Raw genomic sequence first — 23,279 nt, 5'->3', positions numbered from 1 at the left:
ACATGGTATTTACCAACACATTATTCCTAGATGCATTAGGTATATAATAATATCCTGCTCCATGTCATAAGGGTTTGAAAAGTAAAGCAGAACATCAACAGCAAAAAATCTTACCTGTTTACCCAACATTCTCAGAATATTATAATGCTGCAAATCATTCCAAAAAATCAACAACCTTTACCTTGATGAAGTCCTTCTGAAGCCACGCCCACTGTGTGTGCTGCTCTATTTAAACACTGCCCAAACCCAGGAGCGTTATTCTGAACGCTGAGCTAATTAACAGAGAGCCCAGGTGTCTGTGCTCCTGACAAACATGTCTGTGATTAGCCTGCTCCTAGCACACACCGCCACGGTGTCTCTGGCTTTAGTTTTAACTGGTTTTATATTTTTATACTTTTACTCGAAATCCTCCAAGTCGTCTAATTACAACCCCCCCCCCCCCCCGGCCCGCCGGCTCTACCTGTTATTGGGAACCTGAACATTTTGGACCTGCACCAGCCACACAAAACGCTGAGTAAGGTGAGTGGCACTGGGGACCAGGCAGGGCATTAAGATCAGGATTAAAGTGGGTAGTTTGGGTAGGTTTTTACTGATTTAACATCAAGGCTTTAGAAATTGAAAAACATTTTATTGGCCTTAAGTTTAGATATTTTAGAAGTATTGTAGGCATCTGTTTTTGGTTCCTTTAGCAATGACACCTGTAAATGTACAATGTAAAATGCGTAACATACAGACTGACAAGAACATGCATGCACGCGTTCGGCGTTGATAGGGTTCCCACCTGTACGGGTTTGACCCGGACAGTCCGGGAATTGCGTCTGTGTGTCCGGGTGGCAGGAATTAACAAACCCGGACGCCCTAATGTCCGGTTTTAAGTGAACCGCATAAGAAACACCAGCCTTACTTTCAATATCTTCTTTTACATGCCGTATAACGGGGCATTTTGGAGTGGAATTTATTTTAGCTTCATTGTCGGTTTGGATTGGATCGCCAGTAATCCTTCCACCAATCAGAGCGTTGCATACAGTGTGCGATTTCGCCCTGTGCCAGACTGGTGGTGTGCAGCACAGGTTAAAGAAGCGCGCGCTGGACACTGGAAAGAATGTGTCGGATGTCATGGCAACTCGAGTGCACTCAAGAGCTCCCGGGTTAGCCTGAATTTTCCAAAACTCTAGTTAAGGCGCAACGCAAGTTGGCTAAAAAAAGAAATAGCTTCAACAGAGTTTCCTTAGTTTATCGAGTTATTACGTGAGCTGGACAAGTCTGTCATGTTATCGCGAGAGGTGGCCAGATAGTAACCAGGCAACCTGTATCCTCGTTGTAACAAAAAATAAGTTTACATGACAAAGCTGATGTTCTTAAAACGTCACTTTTGTGTTTACATGATTAACAATAGAAAGTCTAATTAGAATACAACTGTATACATGGATTGAAGGTTTCTGTAAACGCAGGATATTTTCGCATGCAAAGTACTGAAGCAGCCTAAGTACGATTTGCCCTGTCTTAGTGCCCATAACATCTGAAAATAAATCTAACATGCAGACAGGAGGAGGAATATCATGCCCAAATCTGATCTGAAATATGAATGTGTAATATAGTAATTCCTTTACACAATTGTTACAATGGTAAAAACAGACGTGTAGTGAAGTACAGTGAAAGCATAGCAAAATAGAGAAGTATAGAACAAAAACACAAAATAAACGAGCATGCAGCAAATGCATTGGTAAATATAATTTGATTCTGAATTAGCTAGAAAACAAAAGTATTATTCATAACATACTACAGTTAAAGAAAATCCCTCAAGGATTAAAATAAACCAGGTTTCACATCAAATTACCTTTTAAAGAAACGAGAGACGCACTCTTCTGTACAGTATGAGTATTAGTTATTCAGATGGTGTTTATGCATTTATTTCTTTTATTTAGGATATCTTTTAGTCATTTATAATTCTGTTATATGAACGGATACGAACATGGGCATTTTGGGTACCGAATGCATTTCCAGCTGTGTGTTTGTCCCAGCACTAGTTCTGGCACAGATTCACTCAAACAAATGAACAACTAGAAAACAAACAAATGACAAGCCTCCGCAGCTCCCCTGGGCACAGGCCTGAATTAAAGCAACGTTTATGGTGCTGTCTTCACAATAATGTATTTGTAATCCAGAGCCAGACCTACACTAGCACTGTCGCCGGTGCTTCTACTGCAGCTGAGCCTCCCTGTGCTCAGTAAGGGTCCCCACATCCTTGTGTCTGTGCAGTTTCTTGACTCAGTGCCACCTTCTTATTACTCACAATTCATTCAACACGGGTCCTGCTTCTACAGTGTTCCTGCACGGCTCTCTCCTTTCTTCTCTGCTGTGCAGCCCAGACCCTCCGCTCAGTGTCCTCTCTTTAATAAACACCATCAATTACATTCATGTCAACCAGAAATAAACAGGTTCCACGTTAAATCCACAAGCAACTGAAATAGGGAAGGACAGATATTTATTCATTGAAACCAGGGGTCTCCAATCCTGGTCCAATTAAGTGCTTCTTAGAAGCTTAATTGGTCCATTTAATTAATTTAGGGTACAGTTGGAACTAAAAGCAGGTGGTACATCGGCCCCCCAGGACCAGGATTGGAGACCCCTGATTTAAATGTTTTTTTTTTACCAAGCCAGGTGTAAGTAATCAAATATGATATTGTAGGAATAAAACTGTTTTATTATTATTATTATTATTATTATTATTATTATTATTATTATTATTATTATTATTATAAACCTTTATTCTAGCTTAGATTTATTGAAGACTCTTGACTTGTGATTAGCTTTATTTCTTTATATGCTGCAATGAATCTATGTCAGATATCATTATTCAGGGTATGTATGGGAGACCATTTTTCTTCATGTAAATAGAAATAAACACTGAGTGTCCCCCATTTGATTATGAAGATCTTTGCTTGCAGACATTATGTAGATATCTCAAAGACAACACTATAGAAGAACTTCTAAATCACATTCATGGAGTGACCCATATACCAAATTCATATAAAAACTATAATAAAATATGAAGAGCCAAGAGATCGTCACTACAAGAATACATGAACTGATAATGGAATAAGAAGCAAGAGAACAGATTGTAAAACCATGGTTAGTCCTCCTTTAACAGCTTCTGTGTCCTGGAATAGAAAATCAATGACTTGCACTGGAGCATCCGAGTTAAAAATCATAGCAAGGACCTTGGACCTGTCATGGGGTTTGTAAATCAATCTAGAACTTCAAACTTTAATGCAGTAAGTGGATAATAGTGCCCTTATGAAATGTATTTTATAATATATTAACCTCAATATATTGTCATATATTTCATAATGTGTGTTATAATATATTTAATATTTTTGCCATATACAAATTATAGCCCTTTTCATATATTTTTAGTTTGGAAAAATATTGTGAAATATAAGGTAATATGAGACAATATATTCTTACATATATTTATATATGTACTTTGTATATGGAAAAATATACTAATATATGTTGTAGTATATTAAATATATGCAGCTGTAGACTGTAGATATTGTGGCAGAGTAGGGGGGTGATAAGATGTAGTCCAGGAGGGTGCTGCAGGACTACATTCCCCAGAATGCCATGGGGTTATCTGGCACCAGAGTGGAATCATTGGGCTCCATCTTAAGGTGGAGCATCGGAGGCTGATTAAGCCCTGGATAAAGGCAGTGGAAAACCTATACACAGTGCTGAAGGAGGAAAAGCGATGTGCAGAGCAGACCTGACCTGACCTGAGTGGTCAAAAGTAAAAGGTACTGTGTGAACCTTGTTAAACTTGTAAATGGTGTAAAACAAGTGTTTTTGGCTGGTTAACATCTCAGCCGTCCAGTGGGTTTGTTAAGAGTGAAGAAGAATTTAGTTTTTTGGGAGTTAGATTTTTGTTTTGTGTTTGTTTATTTGTGAATAAAAGTGTGCACTGCGCTAAACTTGCAGTTCTGTGTCTGGGTCGAGTATTTTAAAGGGTGGAAACATGCCAAAGGGCATTGTTACAATATATTTAAAATATACTGGAAAATGTATTGTGAAATATATACATACTGTAGCAATGTGGGGTGTTATTTACCACAGTACTCAGCAGGTCTTTCACAGCGGTCCTCTTGTGTGGTGTTGCAACTACACTCAGACAACAGAAATAAGGTCTAAACAGGGCGGGACCTGTATGTGTATTAGTTTTACTGTGTCCTGTCAAAGGGACACAGAGTCACCAATTTTTAAAACAAAAATGACAAAACAAAATAAAACTCTATCTTCTTTTTTTGGAGAACTTACTAATACAACAGCCGTTTACCCTAACTGTCACCCAGGCAGCTAAGCTGCTTGCTGGTTTTCAAAACAAACTCCAACCGATACACACAACCTACAATAGTTGTCGTTATTACCATTATTAATTTTTCCTCCACTCCAGTCTCCTCTGTTGTTCACAGACATTAGCCCCACATTACCAGAGAACCCCTCAGGTAGGGTGTTTAAATACTCATCATTAATTAAGCACAGGTGCAACCCATTCTCCTGTAATCTAGCCACTCCAAGCCCCTTGGGAAATGTAGTCTTTTAGCCCGCCGCCATTATCTCCCTGAACTGCATTTCTTATATCGGTGGTCAGAAAGGGTATATGCTTCTTTCCAGGCGTGGCCCTATGTACCTGCCCTCCATCACTTTACCCCACACTTTATCACAATACATACATGCACAGTAGCAAACAGGATGCTTTAAAAGCACAATGTCGGGTTATACATTTTTGAATGGCGTGCATTAAAAAGGTTAGCGCTTCATACAAACAATGCACACTACTTTTAAAAGACACTATATATACTGAGCATCAAAAAAACTTAGCACATTTATATTTGTAGAAAATTCACTAGATGTGATTGAAACATGACAAACTCATTTAGAGCAGGTGCAGTGACTTTTTATTGTGCTGATTAACAATTGATATCACGAAGATGCTGCAAAATGATCTGCCGATCTTGGGCAGGTGATCTTCCAGTTTGTGGCCTGTCATTGACAGAGTGTGTCTGGTTATACCGTCTCGCCAGGTTTGATATAGCTGGCTGTGAGCACTCAAGACGGTGAGCCACAGCACGCTGCCCTAGTCCAGCCTCCAACATGCCGATTGCACGAAAGCACTGCTCTCTTGACAGACGTGGCATATTGTTTTTTTTCTGTGATTTTCTTTATTGCTTTTATTCAAGCTTGCAATTCAACAGCTGAAATCGCTCCATATCCAGTGTCCAATCAACTGTCTCACTAATTAGGTGATTAAGTGCATATGCTTCAGTCATAGTCACTCAAGCGTGTCATGGTCAAGGATGAATGATCGAGTGATTAAAAAAAAAAAAAAAAAAAAAAACATTTCGTCAGTGTCCATCATTTATATACCTTATTTTTTTTTTAAAATAAATGTGTTGCAATAGTGGTAAGTTTCTTTTGATGCTTTTTGGCATACTTTTTGTTTTTTGTTTTGTACTTCAGGGCCACTGTACTTGATAACACACACCGCTTCCCAATAAAAACACTCGCTATAACAACATACAATGAACAATAACCATAACACAACAATTAACAGCATTTTAACAGACAATAGACATTTTCTTCAAAACCCTGCAGTCCCAGCGTCCTTTGAGCCTCTATATGCAAATGAGCTACTTGCTGCTGTTACTGATAACTGTTTTTGTTTTCATCATATATTTTAATATATCAGCCAAGAAGAACATGCACAGGGAATAAGGCATAATAAGGCATATAAATTGGGATAAGACATAAAACCGAAGTCCTATTGTAAGTGAATGCAGCTGCAGTTGTTGTTGATGCATAGTTCACCCCCTAGTCTCTGTAAGTTGCTTTGGATAAAGGCGTCTGCTAAATGATAATAATAAATTGAAGGTGAGAAATTAAATTCTTTGGCCCGGATATTCGAAAGGTCTGCACACAGGGTTACGTGCGGCACAAATGACCATTATGCACAAACGCTCATTTTTTGCCATTTTCGAAACGTTTCGCACAGTCCGTTCTGAGCGTGCAGAAATAAAATGTATTCAAAGCGCAATATGGAGCTTTCCAAGGTACATCAATGGGAAACACCCAGCGGTTATTCAAGGTATAGTTCACATCTGCAGCAGGCTACAGTACGGTATATAACCGCCAGATACTAAACACATACCTGTATAAATTAATCAACAACGATAATAGACCCTTATACAGTAGTATAAAACCCTGCAATCAACAGATCAATCAACAGTTTGGATTGCTATGCGTAAATCAGTTTAAGGGCAGTTTTTTTTTAAATAAGAGCAATTGCCAAGTTGGATACGAGCAAGTGGCAGGTGTAGTACAGTATTTAATTATGGATGGACAACACTTGCAGGTAGCCACTGGCACATTTTCCAGGAGATCACAGCTAATAGGCTACTGAGAGAAAAACGAAAAGAAAACGGATGGGAATGTAATAGAAAACAAAGTAAAAAAAGAGATGCAATTAAACTGGTAATGTGTTTAAATCCTGCCACTGCAGAAATAAGACTTTGTGTTGTGTCTGTTTCTGTGTGATATTGCTTCTATTTAAAATATATGTAAGCATTTGTTTCAGCTCGTTTATATATTTTGGGATGAGTATTAAATATATGTTAAGTTGGGTAATATATTGTATATATTTTGCTATATATTTAAAGGTAGAAAATGTTGCAATCTAGTTAATTTTCATAGGGGTGTTTTTCACACAATTTCCTTTGACTCCTGAAATTGTCTTTCTGTATTCGCCTCCCTTCACAACAGGGAGCTGGCCCAGTGAAAACATGTATTTGCTTTATAGGTGGGTAGAAAACACGGACCCGCTTTCTAACTAGAACTTAAACTACATCCTAAAAATATTGTGCTCATGTTGTATGTAAGTAGTGTGGTAAGCCTTGTGGAGTTGCTCTTGCTGTTGCTGAGTGCTGTTTTGCCTGCCAGTTCCTGTTTAGTAAAAATAGTTATTTTCCCTGGATTCCTGTATTCTGTGTAGACGGAGAAATGTGTGCTGCTATTTAGGGAAGTGCTGATTTGAAGCATGCACTCTCCCTCCCTGGAAGTGGTAGGACACTGTGGTTTTAAGCTTGTATAAAAAGGGGTTAAAATTGTGTAAAAATGGATTGCCAAATGTGTGTCTGCAAAGTTACTCGTGTGCATTGTAATCAGAGGTGTTGAGTGCTGTGGTAAAATCCAACATGGTGCATTTATCCTGACCAACATAATAAACTGTTGATTTAGTTATGAACTTCGGAGTGTTTTTTGTTTCTGTGCTTGTGCATTGCTAATAATTTTGCTGTTTAGGGGTTACCCCAGAGTGGTTAGAAAATACGCATAACTGTGCTGCTCTGGCCCTTCGGGCTTGTGTGACTTATCAGGTCTCTAAATCGGTTTTATTAGGGTAATAGGACGGAAAGGTAAAATTTATCGGAAAGGATAAATTTGTTATCTTTACTAAAATTAAAATGGAAGAAGGCAGAGGTGTCGTTGTCCATTCATCAACAGTCCAAAGCACCTTTGACTGTTGTGCATATTTTAGCCTTTTAGTCTTGTTCCCCTTTCTTAAGAGGTATTCTTATTGTAACACATCCTTTAAGTCCTGATTTCAGAGTGACCTTCGTACTGTTGATCTGATGGACAACGACACCTGTACCTGACCAGGTACAGACCTGGCTAGTAGATGGCGCGTCTTCTAGAGTACTGCTAGGTTCGGATCTATTCCAACAGCGTCTCGGCGCAGGCCTCCCCTCGCTCCAACCTCACTTTGCAAGGGAACTGGTAACAGTGCTACGGACAGTATTAAAGCAATGCAATACTTTCACACACTTCAATAGGATCACACCACTACAGGAAGCTGTGTGGAGACCAATCAAATTGCAAATCAACCTCTATTCAAAATGAACCACACTCCCCGGTACTAATGACACACTACCTCACCTAATTGAAACACCAACTTTATAATGTTACTTAAATTAGTTATGTATATATATATATATTGTAACGCATCAGGGAGGGGGTTAGTATCCTCCCTGAAGAAAACATGTGCGTATGCACATTTTGTTTAATTGTTTTATTATTTTGTTATTTGTTTATTGTTTAATTATCACCCGCAACTGAAATTTATTGTAAATTAATGTCAGGTGCAGGGTATATAAGACGTGCAGCTTGGCTGTACGTGGCTGCTGAGTAGAAGGAGGCAGATGAGGTGCTCTGCTTCCGAGCAGTCAAAGTGTAAGTGCTGTGTTAAACCTGTGTGGTTTTGGTTTTTATGACGGGTAAACGGCTTAGCCGTCCTGCGAGCTTGTCAGGGACCTGCATGAAACGTTTAGTTAGTGCTCAAAACGGAGCTAGGTGTTTTGTTTCGTTTTGTTTAATTTTTGTGTGTTTATTAAAATAATAGCGCGAAGGCGCTTGAAAACTCAATTTCTTGTGTCCTGGGTCGTACTTTTAAAGGGGCAACGAACCCGTGTGAGTGCCGGGCCGTTACATATGGTGTCAGAAAGTGTGGGCGCCCCTACGACCCAAAATGAAATGGAGAGTATCGAAGAATTAATTGCAATGCTCAACCGCAATACTGCTGCTCAAATAGAGCAGACTGAGAGATGGGAGAGAGAGTTTGGGTGGCCCCCGTTAGAAATAAAAGAACGGGAGCCGACAGAATTGGAGCTGCTGCTCCAAAAGTGGGAACAGGCAGAAGAGGCGGTGCCGGCGAGAGAAACCGCGGAATCGCCTGCACCAGAGGAGCTGCGGCAGGGAGAACAGGAGGAAGAGACCGTCCCGGAGCCAGAGGAGGTGAGCACCGCACCTCCACCACAGCTCCAGCCCACAACACCGGAAGAGGATCCGGCGCTGGTCAGTGCGGTCCCTTGCCCCTTGCTCCTGGACACCCTGCCGGTCTTCCTAGACCTCCCTGCGCTTGGCCTGGAGCCCAGGAGTCTGCACCATCGGCCACAGTTCTGCCCCTGGTTCCCTACTCCGCTCTCCCCAAGCACCCAGACGTCGCTGGGCTGCTGCCAGACGTCGCTAGTGCTCCCCCTGTTCGCCGCTAAGCTCCCCCTGGGTGATCGGACATCGCTGCGCCAGTCCCCAGGTGAAGACCTCTGCCCGCTGCTGCAGCCGCCTGTTCCCCAGCCGTCGCTTCGGTCGCTCCTGTCAGCCCGGTGGGGTCCCATGTCGCCGGTTCAAGGTCCCTTCCTGGACGCGCCGGAGGAACCGACCCACCCTTAAGCCCGCCCGTGCAAGAGGGCGAAAATTGACATTTGTGGACTCGAGGGTGGGTGGTTGTGTTTTAGGGGAGGGGGTGGCCTTGGAATGGCCGATCAGTGTTGCACACTTGAGGGGGAGGATGTGTAACACATCAGGGAGGGGGTTAGTGTCCTCCCTGAAGAAAACATGTGCGTATGCACATTTTGTTTAATTGTTTTATTATTTTGTTATTTGTTTATTGTTTAATTATCACCCGCAACTGAAATTTATTGTAAATTAATGTCAGGTGCAGGGTATATAAGACGTGCAGCTTGGCTGTAAGTGGCTGCTGAGTAGAAGGAGGCAGATGAGGTGCTCTGCTTCCGAGCTGTCAAAGTGTAAGTGCTGTGTTAAACCTGTGTGGTTTTGGTTTTTATGACGGGTAAACGGCTTAGCCGTCCTGCGAGCTTGTCAGGGACCTGCATGAAACGTTTAGTTAGTGCTCAAAACGGAGCTAGGTGTTTTGTTTTGTTTTGTTTAATTTTTGTGTGTTTATTAAAATAATAGCGCGAAGGCGCTTGAAAACTCCATTTCTTGTGTCCTGGGTCGTACTTTTAAAGGGGCAACGAACCCGTGTGAGTGCCGGGCCGTTACAATATATATATATATATATATATATATATATATATATATATATAATATATATATATATATATATATATATATATATATATATATATATATATATATATATATAAATATATAATATATATAAACACAATTTTTTCTTTTTATTGATATCTTTTTTTGGTTTTGTCGATATCTTTTAATCCACAGCTGTGCAAGAGTCTTAAACATGTTGCATTGCCTCCAAACATAGCCCTTGACCTTCCCTTGGATGAAAGAGGAAGCCATGCAAAGTTTGGTTGCAGTGGCTCCTGCGGGGTCAGAATGCATAAAGGAACAGACAGAAAAACTTCTTCTTTATATATTAAGATCATGTAATCAAAGAAACTACAAAATGCTTTTGCAAAAGTCTACTGGAAGCCATAATAGTAGTATGGTATTTCATGTTAGAATTTGAAATGTCACATTGATAAATGCAAATGTCACAATGCTCATGCAAAATACATTTTTAAAAAGCTTAGCTACCTGGCAATTGTTTCATGGTGGATCATACAAAAATTATAAAAACTGAAGGTACCTCTGCCTCACGGTTCAACCAGCTGCTGACTTCAGAAAAACACAAGAATTCGTAGCTCTAGCCAAAGGAGATTCTGAGCAGCACACACATGACTAACATGAGAGCAACAGGCTGGCAGAGAGGAAAATCCCTGTCATCCTCACTGGAACGACGGGAAGATATCTTACAAGCGCTTTACAAACGTTTAGGCAGAGCAGCATCCAAAGAGAGGAAGAGTTCTGGGAGCAGCACAGTTGGTAGTGCACGGCACAGATTTTATTAATTCACTACTGATGCTATACCACTGTAATGAGTGGAACTTGCCATTTAAATGTGAAGTTGTAACAAGTAGAAAAGCTTCCCTGCTAATGCTTTGAGAGTCATCGCTCCTCCTCTTCTCACTTCAGCTCTCGGAGACGTACGGCAATGTGTTCACCTTCCACATGGGTCCCAAAAAGTATGTGGTTTTGACAGGCTATGAGGCGGTCAAGGAGGCTCTAGTAACCCAAGCAGACGACTTCTCAGAGAGAGGCCAGACACACATTACAGATAATCTCTCTAGAGGCGGAAAAGGTAAGAGAGACGTGCCTCCAGAGTCCCTTCATCCAGAACTGCAGCAGGAATGGCTGGTTCACAGGTGAGAGTCAGTGGTGTTGATTTGCGCTAATTTACCATTCCAATTCTCTGTGGAGAGCACCAATCATCCAGGCTGTGGTTTCTTCTGTCGTTTAAATTGAAATGGTGCATTAGATGTTTGACACCAGTTGACCCTCGGGTCGCACATTACAGAAAAATTCTCTAAAGGCGGGAATGGTAAGAGAGGTCTATAAAGCCTGTTACTGGACTGGGTGTAGTACATTTATGTTGAATGTGAATGAAAATATAGTACATTTAATATGCATTTCATAGGAAAAAAAAGTAATTGATGCCTAAATATCAGTTCTTTGGGAAAGAAATATACGAATTTGAAGACTTTCATGAGCTTTTTTCAGCTTGTCCTGTTCTTGCTGACACTCCATCAATTCTCTTAACTGAAGCATTTTTCTTGTATAGATTCACTTTGTATCATTGTGATGAATGTTAAAGCACCAAAGCTGAGTGTGACCATTAACCTGTCCCCCTGCCACACTCTGCCCCTAGAGGATGTAGGAAATACCTCATTGTTTATGTGGTGGTTCTTACTGCTGTATGTCTTACATCCACTACAGGCAGAATGTTGCAGAGGGACCAGTAGTCTAGTATGTATGATAGGTGATCATTGATCTCTGTGTAATAAGATCAGGTTATATATTGTAGTCTTGGACCTGGCTGCAGGCAGCTCCAGGTTGATACTGGAATGAGTTGGAGTTTCAGGCTGGTTTCATGGTGGGAACGCTACAGTGATGCAACAATGGTGCTGTGTTCATGTTTCCTGCAGGTGTTGGCTTCGGTAAGGGGGAATCCTGGAAGGTGATGTGTCGATTCACCCTCTCCACTCTGCGAGCCTTAGGGATGGGTAAGAAGACCATTGAGGACCGGATCATCGAGGAGTCCCAGAGACTGGTGGAGGTCTTCCAGTCCCACAAAGGTGACGACCAACCAAAGAGCAGAGACAATAAAGGGTTAACCCTCATAATAAAGGGTTAACCCTCATGGCCACAAAACAGACCAGACCCAGATTCTGCAGCTGTGTGTTTCCTCCCAAGCCTGTTATAGTTTTGACAAATCTGTGTCCGGTCTGTGTGTCACATTCTGCTCTGCTCTTTTCTGGTGTGACTTAGTCAAGTAGACTAACTTTTCAGCTGGTGCCTTCCTCAGAAGGAAGTAGGCAAATGTTTTGGCTGCTTTCTTGTAGTGCCATAAAAATACTTTCTTCTGAAGAAGGCACTAGCAGAAGCGTTTTTCTACTTGCCTTTGTTTCTATAGTTTTATCTTATGATTCTTATTAAGCTTTTGAAGTTACAGATGGCTTTTCTTGTTCCCCCACTCTAAGGAAAACCCTTTGACCCGCAAATCATCATCAACTCTGCTGTCTCCAACATCATCTGCTCCATCGTGTTCGGAGACCGCTTCGACTACAGCGACGCACAGTTCCTGAATCTGCAAAGAATGTTGAATGGGAACATGAAGCTGATTGTGAGCCCCAAGACACAGGTACAGTGTAGTGATTAGAGCATCTGTCTGCTGCATTCAGGTCTGATTTTATAAAGCTGGAGTCACATTAATGACATCTCACCGAACTACAGTGTTTTAGACAACAGTGAAGGCATGTTGCTAAGCAACTAACTGAGCAGGTGGGCTGGCCGGCACTGAGCTGGCCGGGAGGTTTGGATTGGCTAGGGGGTCATGCCCAGGAAAGCTGTGCAGAGCTCAACAAGCATCTACGTTTCAGCTCAGTGCTGCTGCTGCATGGCCATTGCTACACAAACGGATGCTGAGCAAAAGCTTGTTTACATCGAGGAGGAGAGCGTCCCCTCCATGGAGAGAACTTCAGAACCCTTAAACTGCAAGGCCGTGTGAAGAGGCCCGGACTCCGGGAGCCCAGTAGTAGGTTAGTTTAGGGGAGGTTGATCTCAAACCGTGCATAGAGAAGGTTTTCATAGTGTAGTAGGGTCCTGGAGTGAGAGGCCATTTGTGTGGCTTTTATTTTAGCTTTCTTTTGTCTTTTTCATTAAATGTGACACAGGGCTACCATTGCTGGTGTGTGGCGTGTCAACACCCAATGCTCTGTGTCTTGTTCAGTGTCTGCCTCAGTCTTGTACAGTGAAGATCCGCGTGTGTAACAAACCCCCCTTGTTACAAGCACATAATTGTAATGCTCTGTGTGACAGTAGACGACAGCAAACTGCCTCCATATGCGTAATTGAGGCTGTATCTTTGTCAATGCATATTTATTTGATTTCTTTTTTCGTCAAATTGAGGGCAGGAAATTTGGGCTGCGTCTTAAATTTGAGGGCGTGTTAAATTGGAAGGAATACGGTAATTGAACTGATAATTTGCATTACAGCCATTCGTTAATTAGTTTCCAGGGCATTTTGTTAATGGCAGGTGTGCAACACACAAACCTCAAGTGTGTGTTTTTTTTGTTTGTTTGTTTTTTTCTTGTTCTACATTTCTTAAATGTAACTGTTAATGTTAAGCTACATTTTTACACAACAGCACACACGTTTGGTCACCATCACGACGGTTGCCAGAAACTTGGGTTCCTGTAGTCTGCTGATGTTAATACAGCACCTCTCTGTGCTTACAAGGATTTGTATTCAATCAAATAGTTCCAATCCTTCTCGCACTGCAGTTTACGAAAGCATGTGATATGCATTTAGTCGCAGTCTGGAGCCTTGCATCATAATTTCTCATTTCTGTGCGATTTAAGTGGTACAAACAGATTGATAGATTACGATGGTGTGATTTGAGGGGGTATTGTAGTTCAGGAATCACATTGTCATAAATTTGACACGACACTGGTGAGGAAAAGAGTCAGCAACCACACAAGTTTATAAACAAAACTGCAATTTTATTTTCCATTTTAGCAATGTGAATAAGGGAATTGTCACAAGTATAGCATACTTCACTTGCTTTTCCAATCCAAAAAGTAATATTGATAAAGAAACGGTCTGTCAGATAGTGTAGTTAAGTGGCTGATGTATTGCAGGAAGCAGACAGGAGAAGCAATTGAAAATACTTTTGGGCCTGAAAAAAAATACAACATTTCAAACAAATAAACAAACAAAAAAAAAAAAACATAGACTTACAGTGCCTTGCGAAAGTATTCGGCCCCCTTGAACTTTGCGACCTTTTGCCACATTTCAGGCTTCAAACATAAAGATATGAAACTGTAATTTTTTGTGAAGAATCAACAACAAGTGGGACACAATCATGAAGTGGAACGAAATTTATTGGATATTTCAAACTTTTTTTAACAAATAAAAAACTGAAAAATTGGGCGTGCAAAATTATTCAGCCCCTTTACTTTCAGTGCAGCAAACTCTCTCCAGAAGTTCAGTGAGGATCTCTGAATGATCCAATGTTGACCTAAATGACTAATGATGATAAATAGAATCCACCTGTGTGTAATCAAGTCTCCGTATAAATGCACCTGCACTGTGATAGTCTCAGAGGTCCGTTTAAAGCGCAGAGAGCATCATGAAGAACAAGGAACACTCCAGGCAGGTCCGAGATACTGTTGTGGAGAAGTTTAAAGCCGGATTTGGATACAAAAAGATTTCCCAAGCTTTAAACATCCCAAGGAGCACTGTGCAAGCGGTAATATTGAAATGGAAGGAGTATCAGACCATTGCAAATCTACCAAGACCTGGCCGTCCCTCTAAACTTTCAGCTCATACAAGGAGAAGACTGATCAGAGATGCAGCCAAGAGGCCCATGATCACTCTGGATGAACTGCAGAGATCTACAGCTGAGGTGGGAGACTCTGTCCATAGGACAACAATCAGTCGTATACTGCAAAAATCTGGCCTTTATGGAAGAGTGGGAAGAAGAAAGCCATTTCTTAAAGATATCCATAAAAAGTGTCGTTTACAGTTTGCCACAAGCCACCTGGGAAACACACCAAACATGTGGAAGAAGGTGCTCTGGTCAGATGAAACCAAAATCGAACTTTTTGGCAACAATGCAAAACGTTATGTTTGGCGTAAAAGCAACACAGCTCATCACCCTGAACACACCATCCCCACTGTCAAACATGGTGGCGGCAGCATCATGGTTTGGGCCTGCATTTCTTCAGCAGAGTCAGGGAAGATGGTTAAAATTGATGGGAAGATGGATGGAGCCAAATACAGGACCATTCTGGAAGAAAACCTGATGGAGTCTGCAAAAGACCTGAGACTGGGACGGAGATTTGTCTTCCAACAAGACAATGATCCAAAACATAAAGCAAAATCTAAACATATCCAGGTGTTAGAATGGCCAAGTCAAAGTCCAGACCTGAATCCAATCGAGAATCTGTGGAAAGAACTGAAAACTGCTGTTCACAAATGCTCTCCATCCAACCTCACTGAGCTCGAGCTGTTTTGCAAGGAGGAATGGGCAAAAATTTCAGTCTCTCGATGTGCAAAACTGATAGAGACATACCCCAAGCGACTTACAGCAGTAATCGCAGCAAAAGGTGGCGCTACAAAGTATTAACTAAGGGGGCTGAATAATTTTGCACGCCCAATTTTTCAGTTTTTTATTTGTTAAAAAAGTTTGAAATATCCAATAAATTTCGTTCCACTTCATGATTGTGTCCCACTTGTTGTTGATTCTTCACAAAAATTACAGTTTCATATCTTTATGTTTGAAGCCTGAAATGTGGCAAAAGGTCGCAAAGTTCAAGGGGGCCGAATACTTTCGCAAGGCACTGTAAATCCATCTATTTATAAGATCAAACCGTGGGCACACATGACTGTAACTTTCAGACCTCTCTGAGCTAGACTCCTCCAGCCAGAATCTGTCACCTCTCCCCTTTGAATGAGCCAGCCCCGGTGTATGTACCTTTGCCCACACTAGCCCCTCCCCGGGACTAGTCCAATACACTTAGCCATAGCAAAAGTATTTTCAGTTCCACTTTTGACTGGAATTACTTATTTTAAAACATGTGGGTTACTTCAACTTATTTAATCCTGAATACCTCCACAGCATAAATGCATACATTGTAGATAACATACTAGGGTGTCACGATATTACATTTTGACGGTATGAAAACCCTCAAATATACGGAGGTTATCGTCATACCGCGGTGTAATGTCATTTTTATATATTTTTAAAGATATACATATTTAAAGAAATACACCGTGGTCAACTAATTTTATTAATTAAAAAAATAAGTGGTGTTACTTTTAATCATTAAGCTTTCTGTTTTTAAAACGTAGCTCCATTTTATCCAGATCAGTTATAGCTCCAGAACACGGACTTCGGTCCGAGGACAACGAGCACAATCTGATCCAGCTGTTACATGGACCCCTCCAGGATGTGGTGTCCCTCCTATAGCTCCAGCAGGCATCAGATGATGACTCCCTTCTCTGCACCCTGTGCTTGTAGGAGGCTGTGTGGTCCAGGGGTTAAAGAAAAGGGCTTGTAACCAGGAGGTCCCCGGTTCAAATCCCACCTCAGCCACTGACTCATTGTGTGACCCTGAGCAAGTCACTTAACCTCCTTGTGCTCCGTCTTTCGGGTGAGACGTAATTGTAAGTGACTCTGCAGCTGATGCATAGTTCACACACCCTAGTCAATGTAAGTCGCCTTGGATAAAGGCGTCTGCTAAATAAACAAATAATTACTAATAATAATAATTGTATAGCCGAGGGCTGGCCATCCAAGGAGCTGTGTGATAGAGAGAGAGGATCGATGCTGTAAATCTCCCTCCCGATTAGAAAGGGCGCTGTGTAAAGGGGGAGGTATGCTGCCTCCTAGATCTGCCACCTCAGTGGTAGGTGGAAACCGGAAGGTGACCATATTAGGAGGGGCGCGTAGCTGCAAGTACTCGGGACGATTCCATTGCTGTCAGCTGCGGGGCAGCCCTCTATTGGAGAAACCATGGCGACGCGTTGACTGCAGGGAGGAGTTTGCTGGGTACAAAGGGGAAGCAGCTACGTCAAAACCTACCCTTGCGCTGAGACACTGAAACGACCGGCCGGAGCTGGTGTATGGTTTTTGTATTACGTGTTTGTTTTGTGTTCGCAGAGGACCCAGAGGACGGGAGGCTGTAGCTACCAAGCCAATACGAACCCCAGAGCACGCCCCTCACAGCACAGCACAGCACAACACAGCGCATGCACTACGATCCCTGGACCAGAAGAGCACGTTTTCGTGCACGGAGGATTGTGGTTGAGGAGTGACTTTTTATTTACTTTCTTTGAGAACTGACCCCGTTTCTGTTTTACCCCGATATCATTGCTGATAGAGGGGTGGATTATTATTTTTCATTTTGGATTATTTTTGGTATTTTTTATTTTTTTTGTTTAAAAATATAAAGAAGTATTTTTGTTGGGAGAGAAAGAGTCTGGACATTGTATATCTGTCGCACCGCACCACTCACCATATCACAAGCTGACATCAGTTTTTCAGGATCAAAGAAGAGCTGTCCTGCTGGAATGATTTCTGTGTGGCCCGGGGTCACTGCACAGTGATGCCAAGCGTGCTGCGAGCACGGGTGCTGAATATGGCACATGAGGGTCATCTGGGCTTTGTTAAGCTCAAGTAACGTTGCCGGGACCTGCAGGCTACCATCCCCAAGCTAATGGAGGGGTAGAGAGGTTTAACTAAACCCTCAAGAATGGCATTCAAGTACGTCTAGCTCAAGGCTGTGCATGCCAAACAGCCCTACTACAAATCCTTATGTAAAACCGGGCAACCCAGCACACTACCACAGGGGTCTCGCCAGCTCTGTTAATGACAGGATGCAAGCTACAACTGCCATTGGACAGGCTGCGACCCCCAGGGACTTGCTCTTCCCCACCTGCTGCCCACATTACCGTCCAAAGGAGCCAACCGCACATGAAGCAGAGGTTTGACAAAGTACACAGAACAAGGCCATCTGTAATACCAGTCCTGGACTGGGTCCGAGTGAAGCGGTCACACTGAAGCAACAAGCTTGGACCGAGGGCTTGGACCAGCGACCTTTCAGCTCCAGGATGGGTCTAGGTGGCATGCCAGCAGGCTGATGAAAGTGTTGTCATCTGAAACTCTGCCAGTGAGGGCATGATACTCGTTTTGTGTGGGCGAAGAGGTTGGATGTATTCCCACCTCTGTTACCCGAATCCTGCATGCTGTGCGCACTGCTTTTTCATCGTCAACTACAAAGCTGTCTTCAATTTTTTTTCATACCCAAAATATTCCCAGCTGGATGGTTTTATTTTTTTTGCAGGGGGAAGGAGGTCATTTTAGTTAGTTGTACGAGTTTACTATCCGATATTTTTGTTTTGCTAGTTTAGTTTCAATACAACTGTTTCCTGTGGTGAACACCATGCAGTGCCGCTGTTAAGATAATGATTTATACCACTCACGTGGCTCATTACAGCATCGAGGATCATTCCAGCCATTTTCACCATTTAAACTCTCCTTCTTCCTTATCTTTCAGCTGTACAATGTGTTTCCTTTCCTGGGCTTCTTCCTGTCTGATCACAAGAAGATTGATACAAATCAAACAATACTGCAGGAGTACTTTAGAAACACATATAAGGATCGTAAAGACGGTGTGGACAGCAATGACCTGAGGAGCTTCATCGACACGTTCATCTCCAGGCAGAGAGAAGAGGTAATATCAGCACAGCAGAGCCTCTATCAGGGACCAGCAGTGTGGTCTTAGTGCATTAAAAGTGCAGTTTTACTGCATATCTAGTGGAAAAGCCTTCACACAGTGAAACCAACTCATTATCACTCCTGTTAATGGTCAGAATATAATGGGAGTGAATGAGGACGCACTCCTGATCATATCACTTTGATCATTATCAAGACTAGAGCGTTTACAAGGTGCTCTACAGAACTGAACAGTTCATATGTAGAAAGTAGCACACTATAGCATGGACACTGCAGTGTGTGTGTGTGTTACCATCTACATATACAGTACAGATTGCACAGTAACCAACACTACTGCAAGCAATGCTGCCCTTATAAAGGGTTCCCATAGTAAAAGCATAGCAAAGTGTAATATAGCATGGTAAAGCATAGGGAAGCACTGTAAAGAATAGCGAGGTATGGTAAAGCATATTAACCCTTTGCGGTCCATTGTCGGACCTGGTCCGACATTGCAATTATTCCTATCCGGTCCATTGTCGGACCCTGTCCGACATCATCAAAAAAATGCAAAAAACTGGTTTTTAGTCGTTTTTTTTCTCCGGAAGAAGCTGAGAAAACCATTCAATGGCAGAGTGGGAGCGACAGGAGCCGAGACAAGCAGATTTTTTTTTTAAAAAAAAGGCGTAGCTCATGAATAGTCATGCTTGCCCCTGGCATCCCATATGGGCGGTCATAAGGAAACAAGCTGGCTGTTACTGAATCAGCACACAGAGAATATCACAGACATTTGCAGAGCTTTTTTGAGATGTTATAGTAATAAAATAATGACTTGGATCGCATTATTGAGGAGTTTGGTGATAAAACGAGTGATCAGGAGATGATTGATCGGTATGTACGACTTATTATTATTATTATTTATTTCTTGGCATATGTGAAAGTGATAGCGAACGAAAGAGTGGGGCGGGGCTGGAGATGCCTAGTGAGTGCTTTGTTGATATGTAGGGCCTTTTAAACCCGTTTGACTGTGGGGGGAAAAAAATACTTTTAAACAGCGCGTCTAAAATTAACTGCGCGTGTGAAAATAAATTGGACCTGATGCGCACTTAATAAATGGACTGCAAAGGGTTAATAAACATAGAAAACCAGGGTTAACTATGATAATGCACAGTATAACCATGGGAGAAGCATGGTAAAATAACAACAATACTGTGCTAAACTTATTTTACAAACTCCACTACAAAACACACACATTTGCTGTATCAACACTTCAGTGTTTGAATGCTCATTTTGCTAGGTTATTGTTGAACTGCAGTAACTCTGCTGATCAGTTTTGTTGAAGTGATATTACAAGTTTCTGCCTGTATGTCACACATATATTGATAGAACTGTCCCTGCAATCGATTGTATTGGCTTTCATTGCTTTACAGGAGGCCAGAAACCCCATCACGTATTTCCACGAGGATAACATGGCCGTCACAGCGGTGGACCTGTTTGCTGCAGGGACTGAGACCAGCTCTACCACCCTGCGCTGGGGGTTGCTGCTCATGATGAAGTACCCCCACATTCAGGGTGAGCGAGGGGGTACCCCTACTTTCAGGGAGAGTGTGTGACTGATTGACTGAATGAATCCTGACCTGATCACCCCCTGCCTGCCATTCAGTCCTGGGTCTCTCTCAATCAGATACACTTCTTCATATCAGTAATTGCAGTGTGTTCCTAGGTCCTCTCAATCGGATACACCTCTTCATATCAGTAATTGCAGTGTGTTCCTAGGTCCTCTCAATCAGATACACCTCTTCATATCAGTAATTGCAGTGTGTTCCTAGGTCCTCTCAATCACATACACCTCTTCATATCGGTAATTGCAGTGTGTTCCTGGGTCTCTCAATCAGATACACCTCTTCATATCGGTAATTGCAGTGTGTTTGTAAATCCTCCCTGTTAACAGACAAAGTCCAGGAGGAGATTGAGAGTGTGATTGGGAGGGAGCGCCCCCCGCAGGCCGAGGACAGGAAGAGCATGCCCTACATGGACGCCGTGCTGCACGAGATCCAGAGAGTGGGCAACGTGTTGCCCATGAACTTGCTGCACGAGGCCACAGGGGACACCACCTTCCGGGGGTACAGGATACCCAAGGTGAGACAGACAGAGTGTATAGGGGTGGTCCGGTCCACACCTTCATCATGCAAATTCCTGTTCAAATGGAAAAAATACAGACTAATAAAACAACAAAGACACTGTTTGAGGGCATTGCAGTTCCACCATGTCCAACTTCAAACACTCCTTATATGATACAATGCTGCCTCTTTATTTCTCTATCTGACTTTCACATCAGAAAATCATGAAATATTGAAAACAGTGAATAGTGAAGGGCTCTTATACAGCAAGATATAGGACTGTACTGTCAACATGGCATTACTGTTTATAAACCCAGTTTGTGTATTCTCATGGGAGCACGAAGTGTATACCGAAGTGCTTCAAATAAACTTTCATATTGGAACTTCTGCCATTCCCATATTAACCCCCATGAGCTTTTGCCAAAAGGAAGATTGGCACTTTAGTAAATGGTCTGTCTTTTATTACCAAATAATTCCTCTTAATACAGTAATGTAGGCGCGATATTAATGTATCCTTATTGGTATAGCTGATAGACATGTCTCATTAAATTAGATTAACTTTGGTATTTTACCTTTCTGTAAATGTGTGTGTGTGTGTGTGTGTGTGTGTGTGTCTGTCCCAGGGTACCCCAGTGATCCCGCTGCTCTCCTCCGTGCTCTCTGATAAGACACAGTGGGAGACCCCTCACCAGTTCAACCCCAACCACTTCCTGGACGCGCAGGGCAAGTTTGTCAAGAGAGACGCCTTCATGCCCTTCTCAGCAAGTCAGTGTGTCAGAGAGGAGCAGGGACCAGGTTAGACAGGATTGGGGCTAACCCCCCTCCACCCCAGCATTTTAACTGCAAAGGGAACTGCTATCAATAGAGGTGCAATCAGCAACCAGTTTCCTAATGGAATATAGAACAGGTAACAATCGCTACAAAGCCTTCAGATTCAGCTGAAGACATGCAGGTGCAGATTATTCTACTAATACAATATATGCAATACGGAAAGTTTATTATTGAAAAGCAAGAAGACAACCTGTTTTCATTAGATTCTTCCATTTCGGGATACAAATCGGTATGTTACTGTCTTGCAGCTACTTTACTAATCCTGAAGTCTGTGTGTGTGTGTAGTGTAGTGTAGTGTAGTGTAGTGTAGTGTGTGAGTGTTGCAGTACGAGTCAGTAATCCTCTGACCCCCCCCCCCCCCCCCCAGGTCGGAGGGTGTGTATTGGAGAGACCCTTGCCAAGATGGAGCTCTTCCTCTTCTTCACCATGCTCCTGCAGAAGTTTCACTTCCGCCCGCCCCAGGAGGTCACCCCTGAGCTACTGGACCTCACCCCCACCCCTGGCCTCACCTCCGGCCCCCAGCCCTTCCAACTGTGCGCCCTGAGCCACTGAGAGACCCTGTGATACTGCGACCCTGCCTTACTGCATCTGCTAGACCTTACTACAGCCACTGACCCCTCACACTGGACCCTTCAGACACTGAACTGCCAGGATTCTGTCACCACTGAGACCCTGTGATACTGCAACTCTGCCTTACTGCATCTGCTAAAGGACTTAAATGAACTCCATTAACTGGGATCGCCATTGAAGAAAAGGAAAATGAGTAATTAAAGAATGAATTAATGGGCTGAATTGGCCTGCTTGGAATCAGCCATTTTACTGGGAGAATATCTGCTCTTATTAAAACAAAATCTTGAAAAGGACACGCCCAGCCGAAAATGACACACTGTATCAACACTGCAACCTGAATTAGGGATTTTCTCCAGTTGAATTACAGAAACTATACTTGGGGGAATGTAATGCATGTATATTTGTAAAAGGGGTGTGTTACGCATTTCTTTACAGCAAAAGTTGTCATCTTTCATGAAATTAGTTAGCCGCTAAACAGCTAGAAAAATGACAGTGATCTATGAAATTGAATGACAGGTGCTTAAGAATAAATGTATGGGTATTGTAGAATTCTAATCGAATTATATACAGTGCCTTGCGAAAGTATTCGGCCCCCTTGAACTTTGCGACCTTTTGCCACATTTCAAGCTTCAAACATAAAGATATGAAACTGTAATTTTTTGTGAAGAATCAACAACAAGTGGGACACAATCATGAAGTGGAACGAAATTTATTGGATATTTCAAACTTTTTTAACAAATAAAAAACTGAAAAATTGGGCGTGCAAAATTATTCAGCCCCTTTACTTTCAGTGCAGCAAACTCTCTCCAGAAGTCCAGTGAGGATCTCTGAATGATCCAATGTTGACCTAAATGACTAATGATGATAAATAGAATCCACCTGTGTGTAATCAAGTCTCCGTATAAATGCACCTGCACTGTGATAGTCTCAGAGGTCCGTTTAAAGCGCAGAGAGCATCATGAAGAACAAGGAACACACCAGGCAGGTCCGAGATACTGTTGTGGAGAAGTTTAAAGCCGGATTTGGATACAAAAAGATTTCCCAAGCTTTAAACATCCCAAGGAGCACTGTGCAAGCGATAATATTGAAATGGAAGGAGTATCAGACCATTGCAAATCTACCAAGACCTGGCC

The 23,279-nt window shown here is 42.3% G+C and overlaps 1 protein-coding gene across 1 annotated transcript; it reads left to right on the top strand.

The window, feature by feature from the left end:
• The first annotated feature begins 436 nt into the window (after nt 1-436).
• LOC117414091 (cytochrome P450 2K1-like) lies at nt 437-22,699 on the top strand. The gene is made up of 9 exons (XM_059000210.1): nt 437-519; nt 10,825-10,990; nt 11,835-11,984; nt 12,390-12,550; nt 18,471-18,647; nt 20,056-20,197; nt 20,577-20,764; nt 21,369-21,510; nt 21,944-22,699. Exons 2-9 carry the CDS (start codon nt 10,861-10,863, stop codon nt 22,126-22,128), a joined length of 1,275 nt encoding a protein of 424 aa, XP_058856193.1. The 5' UTR covers nt 437-519; nt 10,825-10,860; the 3' UTR covers nt 22,129-22,699.
• The last annotated feature ends 580 nt before the right edge of the window (nt 22,700-23,279 follow it).

Source organism: Acipenser ruthenus, chromosome 25, assembly GCF_902713425.1.
Source record: "Acipenser ruthenus chromosome 25, fAciRut3.2 maternal haplotype, whole genome shotgun sequence".
In the NCBI taxonomy this organism is placed as follows: Eukaryota; Metazoa; Chordata; class Actinopteri; order Acipenseriformes; family Acipenseridae; genus Acipenser; species Acipenser ruthenus.
Note: the sequence above shows the minus strand (reverse complement) of the source record. Positions and strands in the feature narration are given on the sequence as shown.

Coding starts and splice junctions, on each gene's coding strand:
- LOC117414091 (XM_059000210.1), top strand. CDS start 10,861: ATGGGTCCCAAAAAGTATGTGGTTTTGACAGGCTATGAGGCGGTCAAG. Junction 18,648..20,055: donor TCTCCAGGCAGAGAGAAGAG/GTAATATCAGCA, acceptor ATTGCTTTACAG/GAGGCCAGAAACCCCATCAC. Junction 20,198..20,576: donor GAAGTACCCCCACATTCAGG/GTGAGCGAGGGG, acceptor CCCTGTTAACAG/ACAAAGTCCAGGAGGAGATT.